This window comes from Vitis riparia, chromosome 19 (genome assembly GCF_004353265.1).
Source record: "Vitis riparia cultivar Riparia Gloire de Montpellier isolate 1030 chromosome 19, EGFV_Vit.rip_1.0, whole genome shotgun sequence".
NCBI lineage: Eukaryota > Viridiplantae > Streptophyta > Magnoliopsida > Vitales > Vitaceae > Vitis > Vitis riparia.
Genome location: NC_048449.1, coordinates 23986947 through 24000783, shown reverse-complemented (window position 1 = coordinate 24000783; position 13837 = coordinate 23986947). Strand labels below are relative to the sequence as shown.

At 31.9% G+C, this 13837-nt stretch overlaps 1 protein-coding gene across 1 annotated transcript; it reads left to right on the top strand.

Moving 5' to 3' along the window:
* Positions 1-5916: 5916 nt before the first annotated feature.
* Positions 5917-13826, top strand: LOC117909110 (putative disease resistance protein RGA4). The gene is given in 9 exon segments (XM_034823011.1): positions 5917-8134; positions 8137-9015; positions 9211-9995; positions 10595-10859; positions 11185-11264; positions 11354-11421; positions 11510-11667; positions 12325-12553; positions 13563-13826. Coding segments are annotated over 4 exon segments (3813 nt in total). The 5' UTR covers positions 5917-5994; the 3' UTR covers positions 10604-10859; positions 11185-11264; positions 11354-11421; positions 11510-11667; positions 12325-12553; positions 13563-13826.
* The last annotated feature ends 11 nt before the right edge of the window (positions 13827-13837 follow it).

Below are 13837 nucleotides of genomic sequence, written 5' to 3'. Positions count from 1 at the left end.
TAAAAATCAAATTTTAATGATTTAATCAAAATAAAGATGGATAATTAATAATTATCTCATGATATGTTTCCTCCTTCTTCCTTTTTAATCTCTACTAAATCTAAAAATAAAAAGGGCCACCCACTTCTCTCACTCGGGCATCAAGAAGCCCTATTCTGAAGTTGCCCTCCAGACGAGAGAATCCCTAAAAAGGCCCTATTTTCCTCTGCCACTCTCAATCCTCCCAGGTACTAATCTAATCTTGTTATTTATTTTTATTTTTCTGCAACCCCGTTTGATTCCCAAGAAAATCCATCCCCCATTCGATTTCCGGGAAAATTCATCCTCGTTTGATTTCCGAGAAAATCCATGCAAAACCCCCAAGGAAAACCAGAAAGATTGCTTTTTTTTTTTTGCTTCCTGTGTTTTCTGGATCTGTTCTAAGGGTCGCTTTGCTTTTGTGCCATTGGATTTAAATTTCACGAACCCCAAATCCACGATTTTTGAGCCAGGCTAAAAAACCCAACCTTCTCCTGCAAATCATGATCAGATTTTGTATCCTGTGCGCGGGCTGGACTGGTAGGAAATATCGGGAAATTTCCCGAAAAATCGGAAAAAAAATCGGCGATACAAACCGAAAATTCGCCGATAAATTGCAGAGTCCGGCGATTTTTGAAAGATTTCGCCGATTTTTCGCCTGCATCCATTTTTCGGCGATTTTTTCGCCGATTTTAACCGAAATTTGGCGAAATTTCTCCCATCCACATTTCGCCCCCCTCTTTCGCATCGCCGGCCACCGAAACCCGAAATTTCGGCGAAGAAAATGGAAACTTTCATCCTTGAGCAAGAGTAATAAGGCAACATTGAAAAAGAGAAAATTTGCTTTAATAAAATTCAAAACTCCTATCATTGAAATTTTACTTTAATAAAATTTTGTACACGCATTTGATAGAAAACAAAATAAATAAATAAATAAAATAAAATCTTTTTTCACTTTGTTAATGTAAGCTTTAATATTATTTTTAATTTTTTGAAAACAAACCCTAATTAAGATATTAAAACAATATTTTTATTTTTATTATTTATTAAATCTTATTGACACTCACTACATTTTAATTCTTTATATTTTCCAAATAAACTTACAAAGTTATTATCATTTTAAAGTAAGTCTTTGTTAAGTTTAGAAAATGGATGACACTTAATTCATTAAAATTATATGCACTATTTTTCAATTCCACTTTCACTATACTTCTTATCATTTTTTTATGGTTAGAATCATACAACAATGAATACGATACGAAAAATTATAAATTGAATGAGACTAAATATTGCCTAACACTAATGAAAGCATAATAAAATGGTAATACTATTGGAATACTCTCCTCTTTGATAGGTTGAATCATATTCATAGAAACACAAGCTAACATTTGGATTAAATTTTCTCAAATGTAAGTTTTCATCATTAATTTGAATCAAGATGCTTGATTGGAAAATTGGAAGTTCTTCAAAGAACTTACAACACAATATTATAGGCAATCATTAAGTAATTATGAAGATTTGAAAGGAAAGAAATTTTATTTTAAAAAAGATAGTGATAAAAAAGAGAAAATTAAAAATCATGGAATTGCTTTTAAAACTAATTCAATGGATGGAAATTTGAGAAAGCCTCCTAACAACCAAATTAATTAACCCTAAACATAACAATAAAGCATTAAGGGCATGGGGACCTAAACTTCACTCAATGTAGGCCTCCATCTGTATATCTAATTCATTCAATGGACCATACTTTTATACTTTTTGTAGAGAAGACTAGACTTTTGTCCCTTTTGTTATCCAAGGCTAAAACAAAGACTAATTGCTTTCTCTATTCTAAGTCTTCTGCATATCTAAGCCATCCAAATGGGTCATACTTTTTATGGATAAGACTAGACTTTTGGCCTAGTGATATGAAGGCCAAGGCGAATACTATTTGCTTTCTTTATTCTAAGTCTTTTGTGTGCCTAACTCATCTAATGGGCCACACTTTCCATGGATAAGACTAGACTTTTGCCCTTGTGATATGAAAGCTAAGACTAATTGCCTTCTATATAGGGTAATAATATAAGGAAGTTTCATATGGTTTTGTAATGAAAGTCTAGATTTTATGCATATATTTGATGTATATTTTCTCTCAAATAACATAAATTTTTTTTTCAAATGCTCTTTAACAAAACTTTTATCATACATTTTTTTTTTATTATTGTACTATTTTCCTATAACTAATATTTTCAAAGCATCCATCCTATTATGCTATTTATATCTTAGCAACATTCCTTGCTACCTAAAACAATTACTTTTATTTGGAAACCAATATGTATTTAGATAGATGACTTAGAACTTTAGAAAAATTTTGTTCATCAATGTAACTTCATGTACGATATAGGAAAAAAAAAATCGTAAAATATACATTATAAATGTTAAGATTCATATATCGATGCAAGTACAAAACAAACAATTCAATAACAAAACTTTCTCCCTTTGAAAGTGAAGATTATTTTTACTTGGAAACAACATTTATATATAATGAAGTTTTTCAACATTTATAGGGAAGACCAAGACTTCTAGCTATTGATATAGAGTTTTCTTTAAAAGAAAAGACTAAGGCTACATAATTCTTATTTATAGACTTGTATACAAATCAATAACATGAAAAGGTAGAATCCACACAACTTTGTGGATGAAAATCAAGATTTTCCACTCCTTTCTCCTTCTTTCTTTCTAGTGCCCAAGGTTTAAGTTTGTGTTTTATATACATAACTTAAAATACAAAATAAATGACCCAATCAAACTATGATTATCCAGATAGTATTTTTAAAAATATATAAATTTATAATTTAATTAATTTGATTTCAATTATGTATGGACACTCTGAATCACATTCATCTTTGTCATCCAGATATGAAAAAAATAAAAAAAATTCAAATCTATAATTATGCATCCTAATCTCTTTTTAAACATGAGGGATTTATAACCCCCCACTACTTGATGGACCCTTTCCTAAAGGTGATTCAATGCCACTTTGTTTGATCTTCACAATCTTATCACATTCTTTGATCTTTTGCATTCTTTGAATAATTCAATATTATTGAGGGGTCCTTCTCATTAAAGGAGAATCTTGAAAAATCTAACCCTTTTGGAAGGGTATGAAGAAGGTTTCATATTAGGGGACCCATGTCTTACTTTTCCACCCAAAGCATCGTAATGCATTCTAACTTTTTTTGGCAGGAAAAGTATTTGTAATGTCAATCTCTAACAGTGGCCATAAAAGGGTGAGATTGAGAGCCACACAAGTCATATCATATTCTGCAGATTGTAGCCTCACAAGTCAAGTCCACTGGATATATATCATCTATATATTCAGCAGATTCTTTGTCATATTTTTTTTCTTTCGTGGACGGCAAAAATTTACTTTGGTGGTATTTTTTTTTTTTTTTAATTTGAAATCTTATTTTGNTTGAAATCTAAATAGAAAATGATGGAAAACTGTTATTTAGACTTGAAATTTCATTAAAAAAAATTTATTTGAACAAAATATCTATAAAAAAAAAAAATCTAACTTAAAAAGGAAATGGTTTTATCACTAACTTTAATAATATTTAATTTTATATAACTAATGGTAATTGGATCATGGATCCCACCAATCAAACAATTTTTTGGACTCATTCATTGTGCTATTTGATTATAAAAATCAAATATTTAATTTTTTTTTATATATATACTTTTTATTGTAATTTTGTGTTACTTTTATAAGGTTGAGTTTTATTTTAGAAACTTTTCAAAAAATACAAGAGAAAAAAATAAAAATAAAAATAAAATATATAAAAGTAAAAAAAAAAAGATTTAAAACTAATAATTATTTTTAATTGGTTTCTCAACTCATTTTATTTATTTTTTTTATTTATATAAAATTAAATAATTTAAAATATATAATTATTTAATTATTTTGATTTGATTTTTCTATTATAAATCAAATACATAAAATAATTTTTCTTAGTTTCTATATATCTTCCATATGTGTTTGTTCTTTTTTAGAAATATCCCATAAAATATGGGCCTTTTTCTAATCAACCAAACACCCAGGAGGAACAACAAAGAAAAGAAAGAGAGAGAGAGAACTTAGAGAAAAATAAAATGAAAAAACCGCTAAAGATAGTATACATTTGATATAAAGTTGGAATATAAATCAATGGACCCACACCCCTTCAACAACCCTTAATCATGTTGTATCCATAATAATAATTCACATTTTTTTATTTATTTTTCATATCAGTACACATGTGACCAGATCATGAGCAATAATAAATGTCCATATTTTAATAGATTTGAAATCGTCACCCATTAATTTAATAATAAATGTCCATATCATGTCACATGGGACTTGGAATAGTTCTAGACTTCTAGGTAGACAAATTAATAATTGATTTGAAATCTTCACCCATTAATTTAAATTCTTCACCCAATGAATAATAAATGTCCATATTTTTCTACGAGGCCACATAGGACTTTGAATAGTTTAAAGTGAACATGTTACCTCATTAATTTGGAGACTTTACATACTCTATAATACTATAAAATGTTGGATAGATCACTGACCTCATTTAAATAATAAAATCTTCAAATTCTTTTTTTTTTTTTTTTTCTAATTTTTACATGATTGTGCTTTATTTTATAAATTAATTAATAGTTATATTCATTTATCATGGCTTCCCGTACATATTTTATGAAAATATTATCCATGTATGAAATACACAAGATGAATGCACCCTTACAACTAAATTCATCTTTTAAATTTGAAAAAAAAAAAACTAAAAATTAATATTTTTTTACTTAACATTTAAGTAATAAAAATAACATAACCAATTTAATTTTTGGTTTTTCATTTTTTTTAAATTACTCTTATATTTCACAACTTTTCATCCTTAATGTGCTACAAATCTTTTTACCATTGTAAGGGTTATGACATGAAAATTATGTGTATGGAATAAATAAGAAAAGGAAAATTAAATTGTCTTATTATTTTGCAACGTAGTTTGGATTCCCAAACTTTCCTCAAATCTTTTTGGTTATATTTGATTATTGGAAAATGGCAATAAAATATATATAAAAAATATTATTCTCTAATGTCTGGTTTTTATATTGAAGATATCAGATATAATTAAAATTAGTTAAAGTTTTTGGTATTTTTAAATTATTTATTTTTTATTTTGAAAAGTTAAAATAAATAAAATGAGTTTAAATAACATACCAAATAATTTATTAAATTAAAAACTATCTTTAATTTTTATTTATTTTTTTCTTCACATTTTCTATTAAATTTAAGCAGAACCAAACACATCCTTAGTATTTTGCTTCTATTTTTGTTAATGTTGTTTTCCCTTGTCTTTTTTCATAGTATTTAAAACTAATAAATTTGTTCCCCTTTTTTTTAGGTTAAGTTCGGCTTTTGAAAAATTTGAGAGAAAAAAAATAAAATAAAAGGAAAATAAAAAATAAATTAAAAATTAATAAATTATTTTTATATGTTTCTTCAAATTTATTTTACTTAATTTCTTTCCTTATATAATTTTAAAATACATAAGATTTTAATTAATTTTAATTATATTTAATTTTTTAAAACAAATTTATAGTGAAAAAACCTTTTTTATTATTTATTTATTTTTCCTGAGAGCCAAACCTAACCTTAGCATTTTTCCAAATTTCGGATCCAAAAGTAACTGAATGTTACGAAAAAAATTAAAATGAATGAAGTACAGGAGCATAAATGGTACATCAATTTTATATTGACTACCGTCTTGATTTGTCCACCGAATCCAGAATATCAGCCAGTACCCATGTGCTTGGCCCATCCCATCCCATCCCATCCACCCCTATAAAGATATCTCTTACTTTGTACCCTATTCTCTCACAATTCCCTCAGCTTCTCATCTTGTACGTGCTGTATTTTCTTGGCTTTCTGCAACTTTGAGTTGTTCCAAAATGGCTGACCAAATTCCATTCGGTGTTGTGGAGCACATTTTGACCAACTTGGGGTCCTCGGCGTTTCAAGAAATTGGATCCATGTATGGTGTTCCAAAGGAGATAACCAAGCTCACTGCGAAACTCGGCGCCATCAAGGCTGTGCTTCTGGATGCCGAGGAGAAGCAGCAGCAGAGCAATCGTGCAGTCAAAGATTGGGTCCGGAGGTTCAGAGGTGTTGTTTACGACGCAGATGACTTGCTGGATGACTATGCAACCCATTATCTGCAGCGAGGAGGGTTGGCAAGGAAGGTCAGTCACTTCTTGTCATCTGAAAATCAAATTGCTTTTCGTTTTAAGATGAGTCACAGACTCAAGGATATCAAAGAAAGGATAGATGATATTGCAAAAGAAATCCCCATGTTAAATCTGACTCCACGGGACATAGTAATACACACACGGGAAGAGAATAGTGGGAGAGAAACCCACTCATTCTTGTTGCCGTCTGAAATTGTAGGAAGAGAAGAAAACAAAGAGGAGATAATAAGGAAGCTGTCATCTAACAATGAAGAAATTCTTTCCGTTGTTGCCATTGTTGGCTTTGGGGGATTGGGTAAGACCACCCTCACTCAATTGGTATACAATGACGAAAGAGTAAAACATTTTGAGCATAAGACATGGGTTTGCATTTCTGATGATTCTGGTGATGGTCTTGACGTCAAACTGTGGGTCAAAAAGATTTCAAAATCTATGGGAGTCCAGGATGTGGAGAGTCTGACGTTGGATGGTTTGAAAGACAAGCTTCACGAAAAAATAAGTCAAAAGAAGTACTTGTTAGTACTTGATGATGTTTGGAACGAAAATCCTGGAAAATGGAATGAAGTGAAAACATTGTTGATGGTTGGTGCTAGAGGTAGTAAAATTATAGTAACCACCCGAAAACTTAATGTTGCATCCATTATGGAAGATAAGTCTCCCGTTAGTTTGAAAGGTCTAGGAGAAAAGGAGTCTTGGGCTTTATTTTCAAAATTTGCATTTAGAGAACAGGAGATTTTGAAGCCAGAAATTGTAGAAATTGGAGAAGAAATTGCAAAAATGTGCAAGGGAGTTCCTCTCGTTATTAAGTCTTTAGCAATGATATTGCAGTCTAAAAGAGAACCGGGGCAGTGGTTGTCTATTAGAAACAATAAAAATTTGCTGTCACTTGGAGATGAAAATGAGAATGTTCTAGGGGTGCTGAAATTAAGTTATGATGATTTGTCAACTCATTTGAGACAATGTTTTACATATTGTGCTTTATTTCCAAAAGACTATGAGATTGAGAAAAAGTCGGTGGTACAACTATGGATAGCACAAGGTTATATTCAATCTTCAAATGATAATAATGAGCAATTAGAGGATATAGGGGATCAATATGTTGAGGAATTATTGTCAAGGTCATTGTTGGAGAAGGCGGGAACCTATCATTTTAAAATGCATGACCTTATACATGATCTTGCACAATCAATTGTAGGATCTGAGATCCTTATTTTAAGAAGTGATGTAAATAACATTCCAGAAGAAGCTCGTCATGTATCATTGTTTGAAGAGGTAAATCCTATGATAAAGGCTCTAAAGGGAAAACCCATAAGGACCTTTCTAAACCTTGGTGAAGATTCTTTTAAGGACAGTACAATTGTAAATTCATTTTTTCCGAGTTTTATATGTCTACATGCATTAAGTTTTAGTGATATGGGTGTAGAGAAGGTGCCAAAGTGTTTAGGCAAATTGAGTCATTTAAGGTATCTTGATCTTTCCTACAATAATTTTGAGGTACTTCCAAATGCTATTACAAGGTTAAAGAATTTGCAAACACTAAATCTCATAGGGTGTGACAGGTTAAAAAGGATTCCACACAATATAGGAGAATTGATCAATCTTAGACACTTGGAGAATAGTGGATGTAATGACTTGACTCATATGCCACATGGAATCGGCAAGTTGACTTTACTTCAAAGTCTACAATTGTTTGTGGTTGGGAATGACATAGGGTTAAGGAATCACAAAATTGGTAGCTTGAGTGAATTGAAAGGCCTTAACCAACTAAGAGGAGGGTTATGCATAAGGAATCTTCAAAACGTTAGGGATGTTGAACTGGTATCCAGGGGAGAAATTTTGAAAGGAAACAATATCTTCAGTCCTTGAGATTGCAATGGAAACGGTGGGGCCAAGATGGGGGGGATGAGGGTCATAAGTCAGTGATGGAAGGCCTTCAACCACACCAACACGTAAAGGGTATCTTTATACAAGGTTATGGAGGTACGGAGTTTCCAAGTTGGATGATGAATGATGGGTTGGGTTCCCTGTTTCCCTACCTAATTAAAATTGAAATTTCGGGATGTTCAAGATGCAAAATTCTGCCACCCTTTTCTCAACTCCCTTCTCTCAAGTCTTTGAAGGTTCATAATATGGAAGAAGTGGTGGAGTTAAAGGAGGGTTCATTAACAACGCCACTCTTCCCATCTCTTGAATCGCTCCAACTCTCTGACATGCCAAAGTTGAAGGAATTGTGGAGGGTGGACTTACTAGCAGAGGAAGGTCCTTCATTTTCTCATCTTTCTCAATTAGAGATCAGAAAGTGTCATAACTTGGCATCCTTGGAACTGCATTCATCTCCTTGTCTTTCTCAATTAAAGATCAGAAATTGCCATAACTTGGCATCCTTGGAACTGCATTCTTCTCCTTCTCTTTCTCAATTAGAGATCAGAAATTGCCATAACTTGGCATCCTTGGAACTGCATTCTTCTGCTTCTCTTTCTCAATTAGAGATCAGAAATTGCCATAACTTGGCATCCTTGGAACTGCATTCTTCTCCTTCTCTTTCTCAATTAGAGATCACAAATTGCCATAACTTGGCATCCTTGGAACTGCTGTCATCTCCTTCTCTTTCTCAATTACATATCGGAGTTTGCCCTAACTTGGCATCCTTGGAACTGCATTCATCTCCTTGTCTTTCTCAATTAAAGATCAGCTATTGCCATAACTTGGCATCCTTGGAACTGCATTCATCTCCTTATCTTTCTCAATTAGAGATCAGATATTGCGATAACTTGGCATCCTTGGAACTGCATTCATCTCCTTGTCTTTCAAAATTAGAGATCGGAAATTGCCATGACTTGGCATCCTTGGAACTGCATTCATCTCCTTGTCTTTCAAAATTAGAGATCATATATTGCCATAACTTGGCATCCTTGGAACTGCATTCGTCTCCTTCTCTTTCTCAATTACATATCGGAAGTTGCCCTAACTTGGCATCCTTCAAAGTGGCTCTTTTACATTCTCTTGAGACACTATCTCTGTTCACAGTTAGATATGGTGTGATATGGCAGATAATGTCTGTCTCTGCTTCGTTGAAGTCTCTGTATATTAAAAGCATAGATGATATGATATCTCTCCCGAAGGAGCTACTTCAACATGTTTCTTGCTTGGTAACGTTAGAGATCCGTGAGAGTCCTAACTTGCAATCCTTGGAACTGCCCTCATCCCATTGTCTTTCTAAATTAAAGATTAGAGAATGCCCTAACTTGGTATCCTTCAATGTGGCTTCATTACCTCGTCTTGAGGAACTAAGCCTGCATGGAGTCAGAGCAGAGGTACTGAGGCAGTTAATGTTTGTCTCTGCTTCTTCTTCATTGAAGTCTCTGCGTATACGGGAGATTGATGGTATGATATCTCTCCCAGAGCAGCCGCTTCAATATGTTTCCACTCTCGAAACTCTCCACATTGTTAAGTGCTCTGGTTTGGCAACATCACTACACTGGATGGGCAGCCTTTCCTCGCTCACGGAACTTATTATTTATGACTGCTCTGAATTGACATCACTGCCAGAAGAGATCTATTCCCTTAAAAAACTGCAGACATTTTATTTCTGTGATTATCCACACCTAGAGGAAAGATACAACAAGGAAACAGGTAAAGACTGGGCCAAGATTGCTCATATCCCACATGTTCGTTTCAACAGTGATGCCTATTTGCAATGGGAGGTAGTTCCGAAATCTCTAACCTTTCTTCCCATTTTATTATTTAAGAATCAAAATGCTATGTTTTCATTTTGTCTTGGTAATTCTTTTATATTGACACTTCATATATCTATGTTGCAATTTAGCAGCTTTTGTTAGATAACGAGTATGGGGTTGGGTTTATCATGTTACCATTCCAAATATTCTTAAAAAAATCATCAAGGCTTTGTTTGGTTTCTTGAAAATTTGAGGGAAAAAATAGAGAGAAAAAGTGGAAGTCAATAAATTATTTTTATATTATACTTTAAACTCATTTCACTTTTTTTAACTCTTTGATTTAAAGATTAAATAATTTGAAAATGTATAAATTTCTAATTAATCTTAATTATATTTGATTTTCTTTGGTATTTTCCATAGGACAATTAAACTTGAGAAAATCATTTTCTTTAACATTATTTTCTTAATACTTTTCGAGAACCAAACATAACCTAAATGTTCTAGTTTAGTTTAGTAGCTTCATCAAATTAGATAGACAACCTCACATCTCTTATTCAGCTGAGGTGCTATGTTAGTTAATGTTTTGTCTCTACTTCTTCATTGAAGTCTATCTATTGGATGCACAGATGATATGATCCAAACTCAAATTGAACACTGCTCTTATTTTGCAACATTACTGCATTGGAAAGGCAACTTAAACTCACTTATAGACCTTCACCAATAAGACTGCATTGAATTGACATCACCTTGGAAGAGATGTGTTCCACATGGAAAATCTTTCATTATATGCACCTACTTGCAAGATACCAAAAGGAAACAAGTGAATACTTGCCCAAGAATACAGAGGGCCACACTTGGTGAAGGTTTCATCAGTAAGGAGAACCATTTCAAGTATGAAATCCTCCCTTCTCATTTTCTGATGACTTTATTTTTATTCAATATCCATTTGAAATTATTTAAGTTCATTTTCTTTAGATATTATATTTTCTTGCTTGCTCAATAATTTCATTCAAGTAAATTGTTTGGATATCACATTTTCTTTGGGGGTTTTTTTTTTTTTCTTTTTAGAATAATTTCAAAATGTCATTTTTAACTATTCACAAAATTTGATCATAGTTGAGTGATTAAAATTCAAGTTTATTCTTATTATCATTAGTAGTTATTTGATATATTCGTTTGCTAATACAAAAATAAGACTAACAAGTAATGTGCATAGAGTTTGTAGAAGAGAAGAAAGATTTGATCCAAGATATTCCTAAAGATTGGAAACTTTCAGAGCCACCTAAGATCCCACAGGTTGAATTCGGATTCATCTAGTTTACAATCCATTAATTCTACTTATATCATCTTTGTTATGTTACAATTTGCCTTTACTTGTTATGCAGCCTACCTTAATAATTTGGGGAGACCAAGATAAGGTATTCCTAGTAGAACTGGCTCACAAATTGAAAAGGTGAACTTGTATCACTTGCCTACATGCCTACTACAATACAAACACTAGCTCATGTCTTTCTCACTATTGAAATTGTTATTGCGTGCAGGCATTTCAGGCGAGGAGGCCCAACTTGTGATCATAGAGCATACTTTTATCATAGAGAAGCCCAAGGAAATATTTAAGCACTTGAAATCCTTTCTCATTGATTTGCTTCCACCTCCTAAGCAACACCTAGAACCACTCCCACCATGACGAAGTTAAAAGGTACTAATGCAACATTCTCAATATATTAGAATATATCGAAGGAAGGGTGGCCACATATGAAGACCCTATTCCAAGGTCAAATTTTAGATTTTTGTGTTTTTCCTATCACTATTCCTATACTATTACCAGTGCACCTTATTTGTCAAGATGATTAAAAGGGAATTCCCTAGGATAATTAGTGTCTCAAGTGATCTTGAGGTTCATAAATTTTTGGTTTCCACAAGATAGGTGCCAACTATTTTTTTTTTTTTTTTTTTACACCCATGCAATATTCCAGTCATCTATTAACAAGGGCTAAAATTTCTTGTAGAGAATAGAATAAAGAACTAAATTACATGAAAATAGGACATTATTATTCTATTTATAAGTAAGGGCCAAAAATTATTGAGGGCCATCAAGCACATTGTTCCTAAAATAATAACATCCATGTTGTTGAGCAAAAGTTTTTTATATTGGCACCTCATATGTTTGTTTAAATGCTCACATCAATAACTTTGAAAATATTTTTCAGATTTTCAAAAAATTGTAATGTTGTGCACTAAGCTAATCATTTTACTTGGAGTTCTACATTCTAAGAGTTTGAGAAAAAACTGTTTGATATGACAACTCTCAATCTTAAATGTTGTTTTGTGTTTGGAATATTACTGCACTTGATAGATGCCCTCACCTCTCTTACAAAACTTGGAATTCATGGCTACCTTGAATTGACATCCCTGCCAGAAGATATGTTCCCTCAAAAGCCTGCAAACACTAAACAATTTGCATTTGTTCACACTTAGAGGAAAGCTGCTGAAAGGAAAAGTGAAGACTAAGTAAAGATTGCTCATATCCCACAAATTGATATCATACATCCATGAAGATTGAACTGATACAAAATGTCTTTCAGGTTCGAAATCCCTAACTTTTCTTCTTATTTTCTATGACTTCATTTTTATTATCTTACATTCAAAAATCCTCTGTTTTCATTTGTTTTGGTAGTTCTTTTTATTTGCACCTTATTTGTTTTATTAAATGCTTACTCCTTTGAAAATTTTTACATCTTCAAATCATTTTGCTTGAGTGTTTTGCATTCTAAGAGTTTGAGGAAATATTGAGCTCTAATATAAATAGTATTGGTCATAGAGTCTTCCTTTCTTAAGAAGCTTACCATTAACCTAATGGCCAAAGGATTCCAAAAGGAAACAACTTTGGGTTGGCTTGAAGATTTCACATGGTCCAAACATTCGTATTTACTAGATGCCTGATACAAAAGAAATTTTGCTCTCTTTTCAATTTAGCCATTGATGTAGTCTAAATGTTTTATTAGAGCAATAATTGTCAAGTAAATGCAAAATAGAGAATGGTGTTAATGAATTCAGTACTTCATCTATGTTGTAGACTTGTAGTTTAGCAGCTTATGTTGATAATGAGTGTGAAGTTGGCTTTATCATGTCACTGTTCCAAATATTCTTAAAAAAAAATCATTTAAGCTCTATTTGGTTCTTAGAAAATTTGAGGGAAAATGTGAGGAAAACAAAATAGAGAGGAAAAGTGGAAGGAAAAAAAAGTAAAAGTCAATAAATTATTTTTGTATGCTACTTCAAACTCACTTCACTTTTTTTAACTCTTGAATATAAAGATTAAATTATTTGAAAAATGTGTAAATTTCTAATTAATTTTATTTATATTTGATTTTCTTTGGTATTTTTCAAAAGACAACAAAATATGAGAAAATCATTTTCCTAAACATTTTTTTCTTAGTATTTTTAGGGAACCAAACATAATCTAAGTGTTTTAGTTTAGTAGTTTGATCAAATTAGATAGACAACCTCACATCTCTTAGTGAGCTGAGGTGCTATGTCAATTAATGCTTTGTCTCTATTCTTCCTTGAAGTCTCTATCTATTGGATGCACAGATGATATGATCCAAACTCAAATTGAACACTACTCTTGTTTTGCAACATTACTGCACTCGAAAGGCAACTTCAACTCACTTATAGACCTTCCTATTGGTGATTGCACTGAATCGACATCACTTTGGAAGAGATGTGTTCCACACATAAAATCTTTCATTATATGCACCTACTCGCAAGATACTAAAGGGAAACATGTGAATACTTGCTCAAGAATACAAAGGCCATACTTGGTGAAGGTTCCGTCAATAAGGAGAACCATTTCAAGTATGGAATTC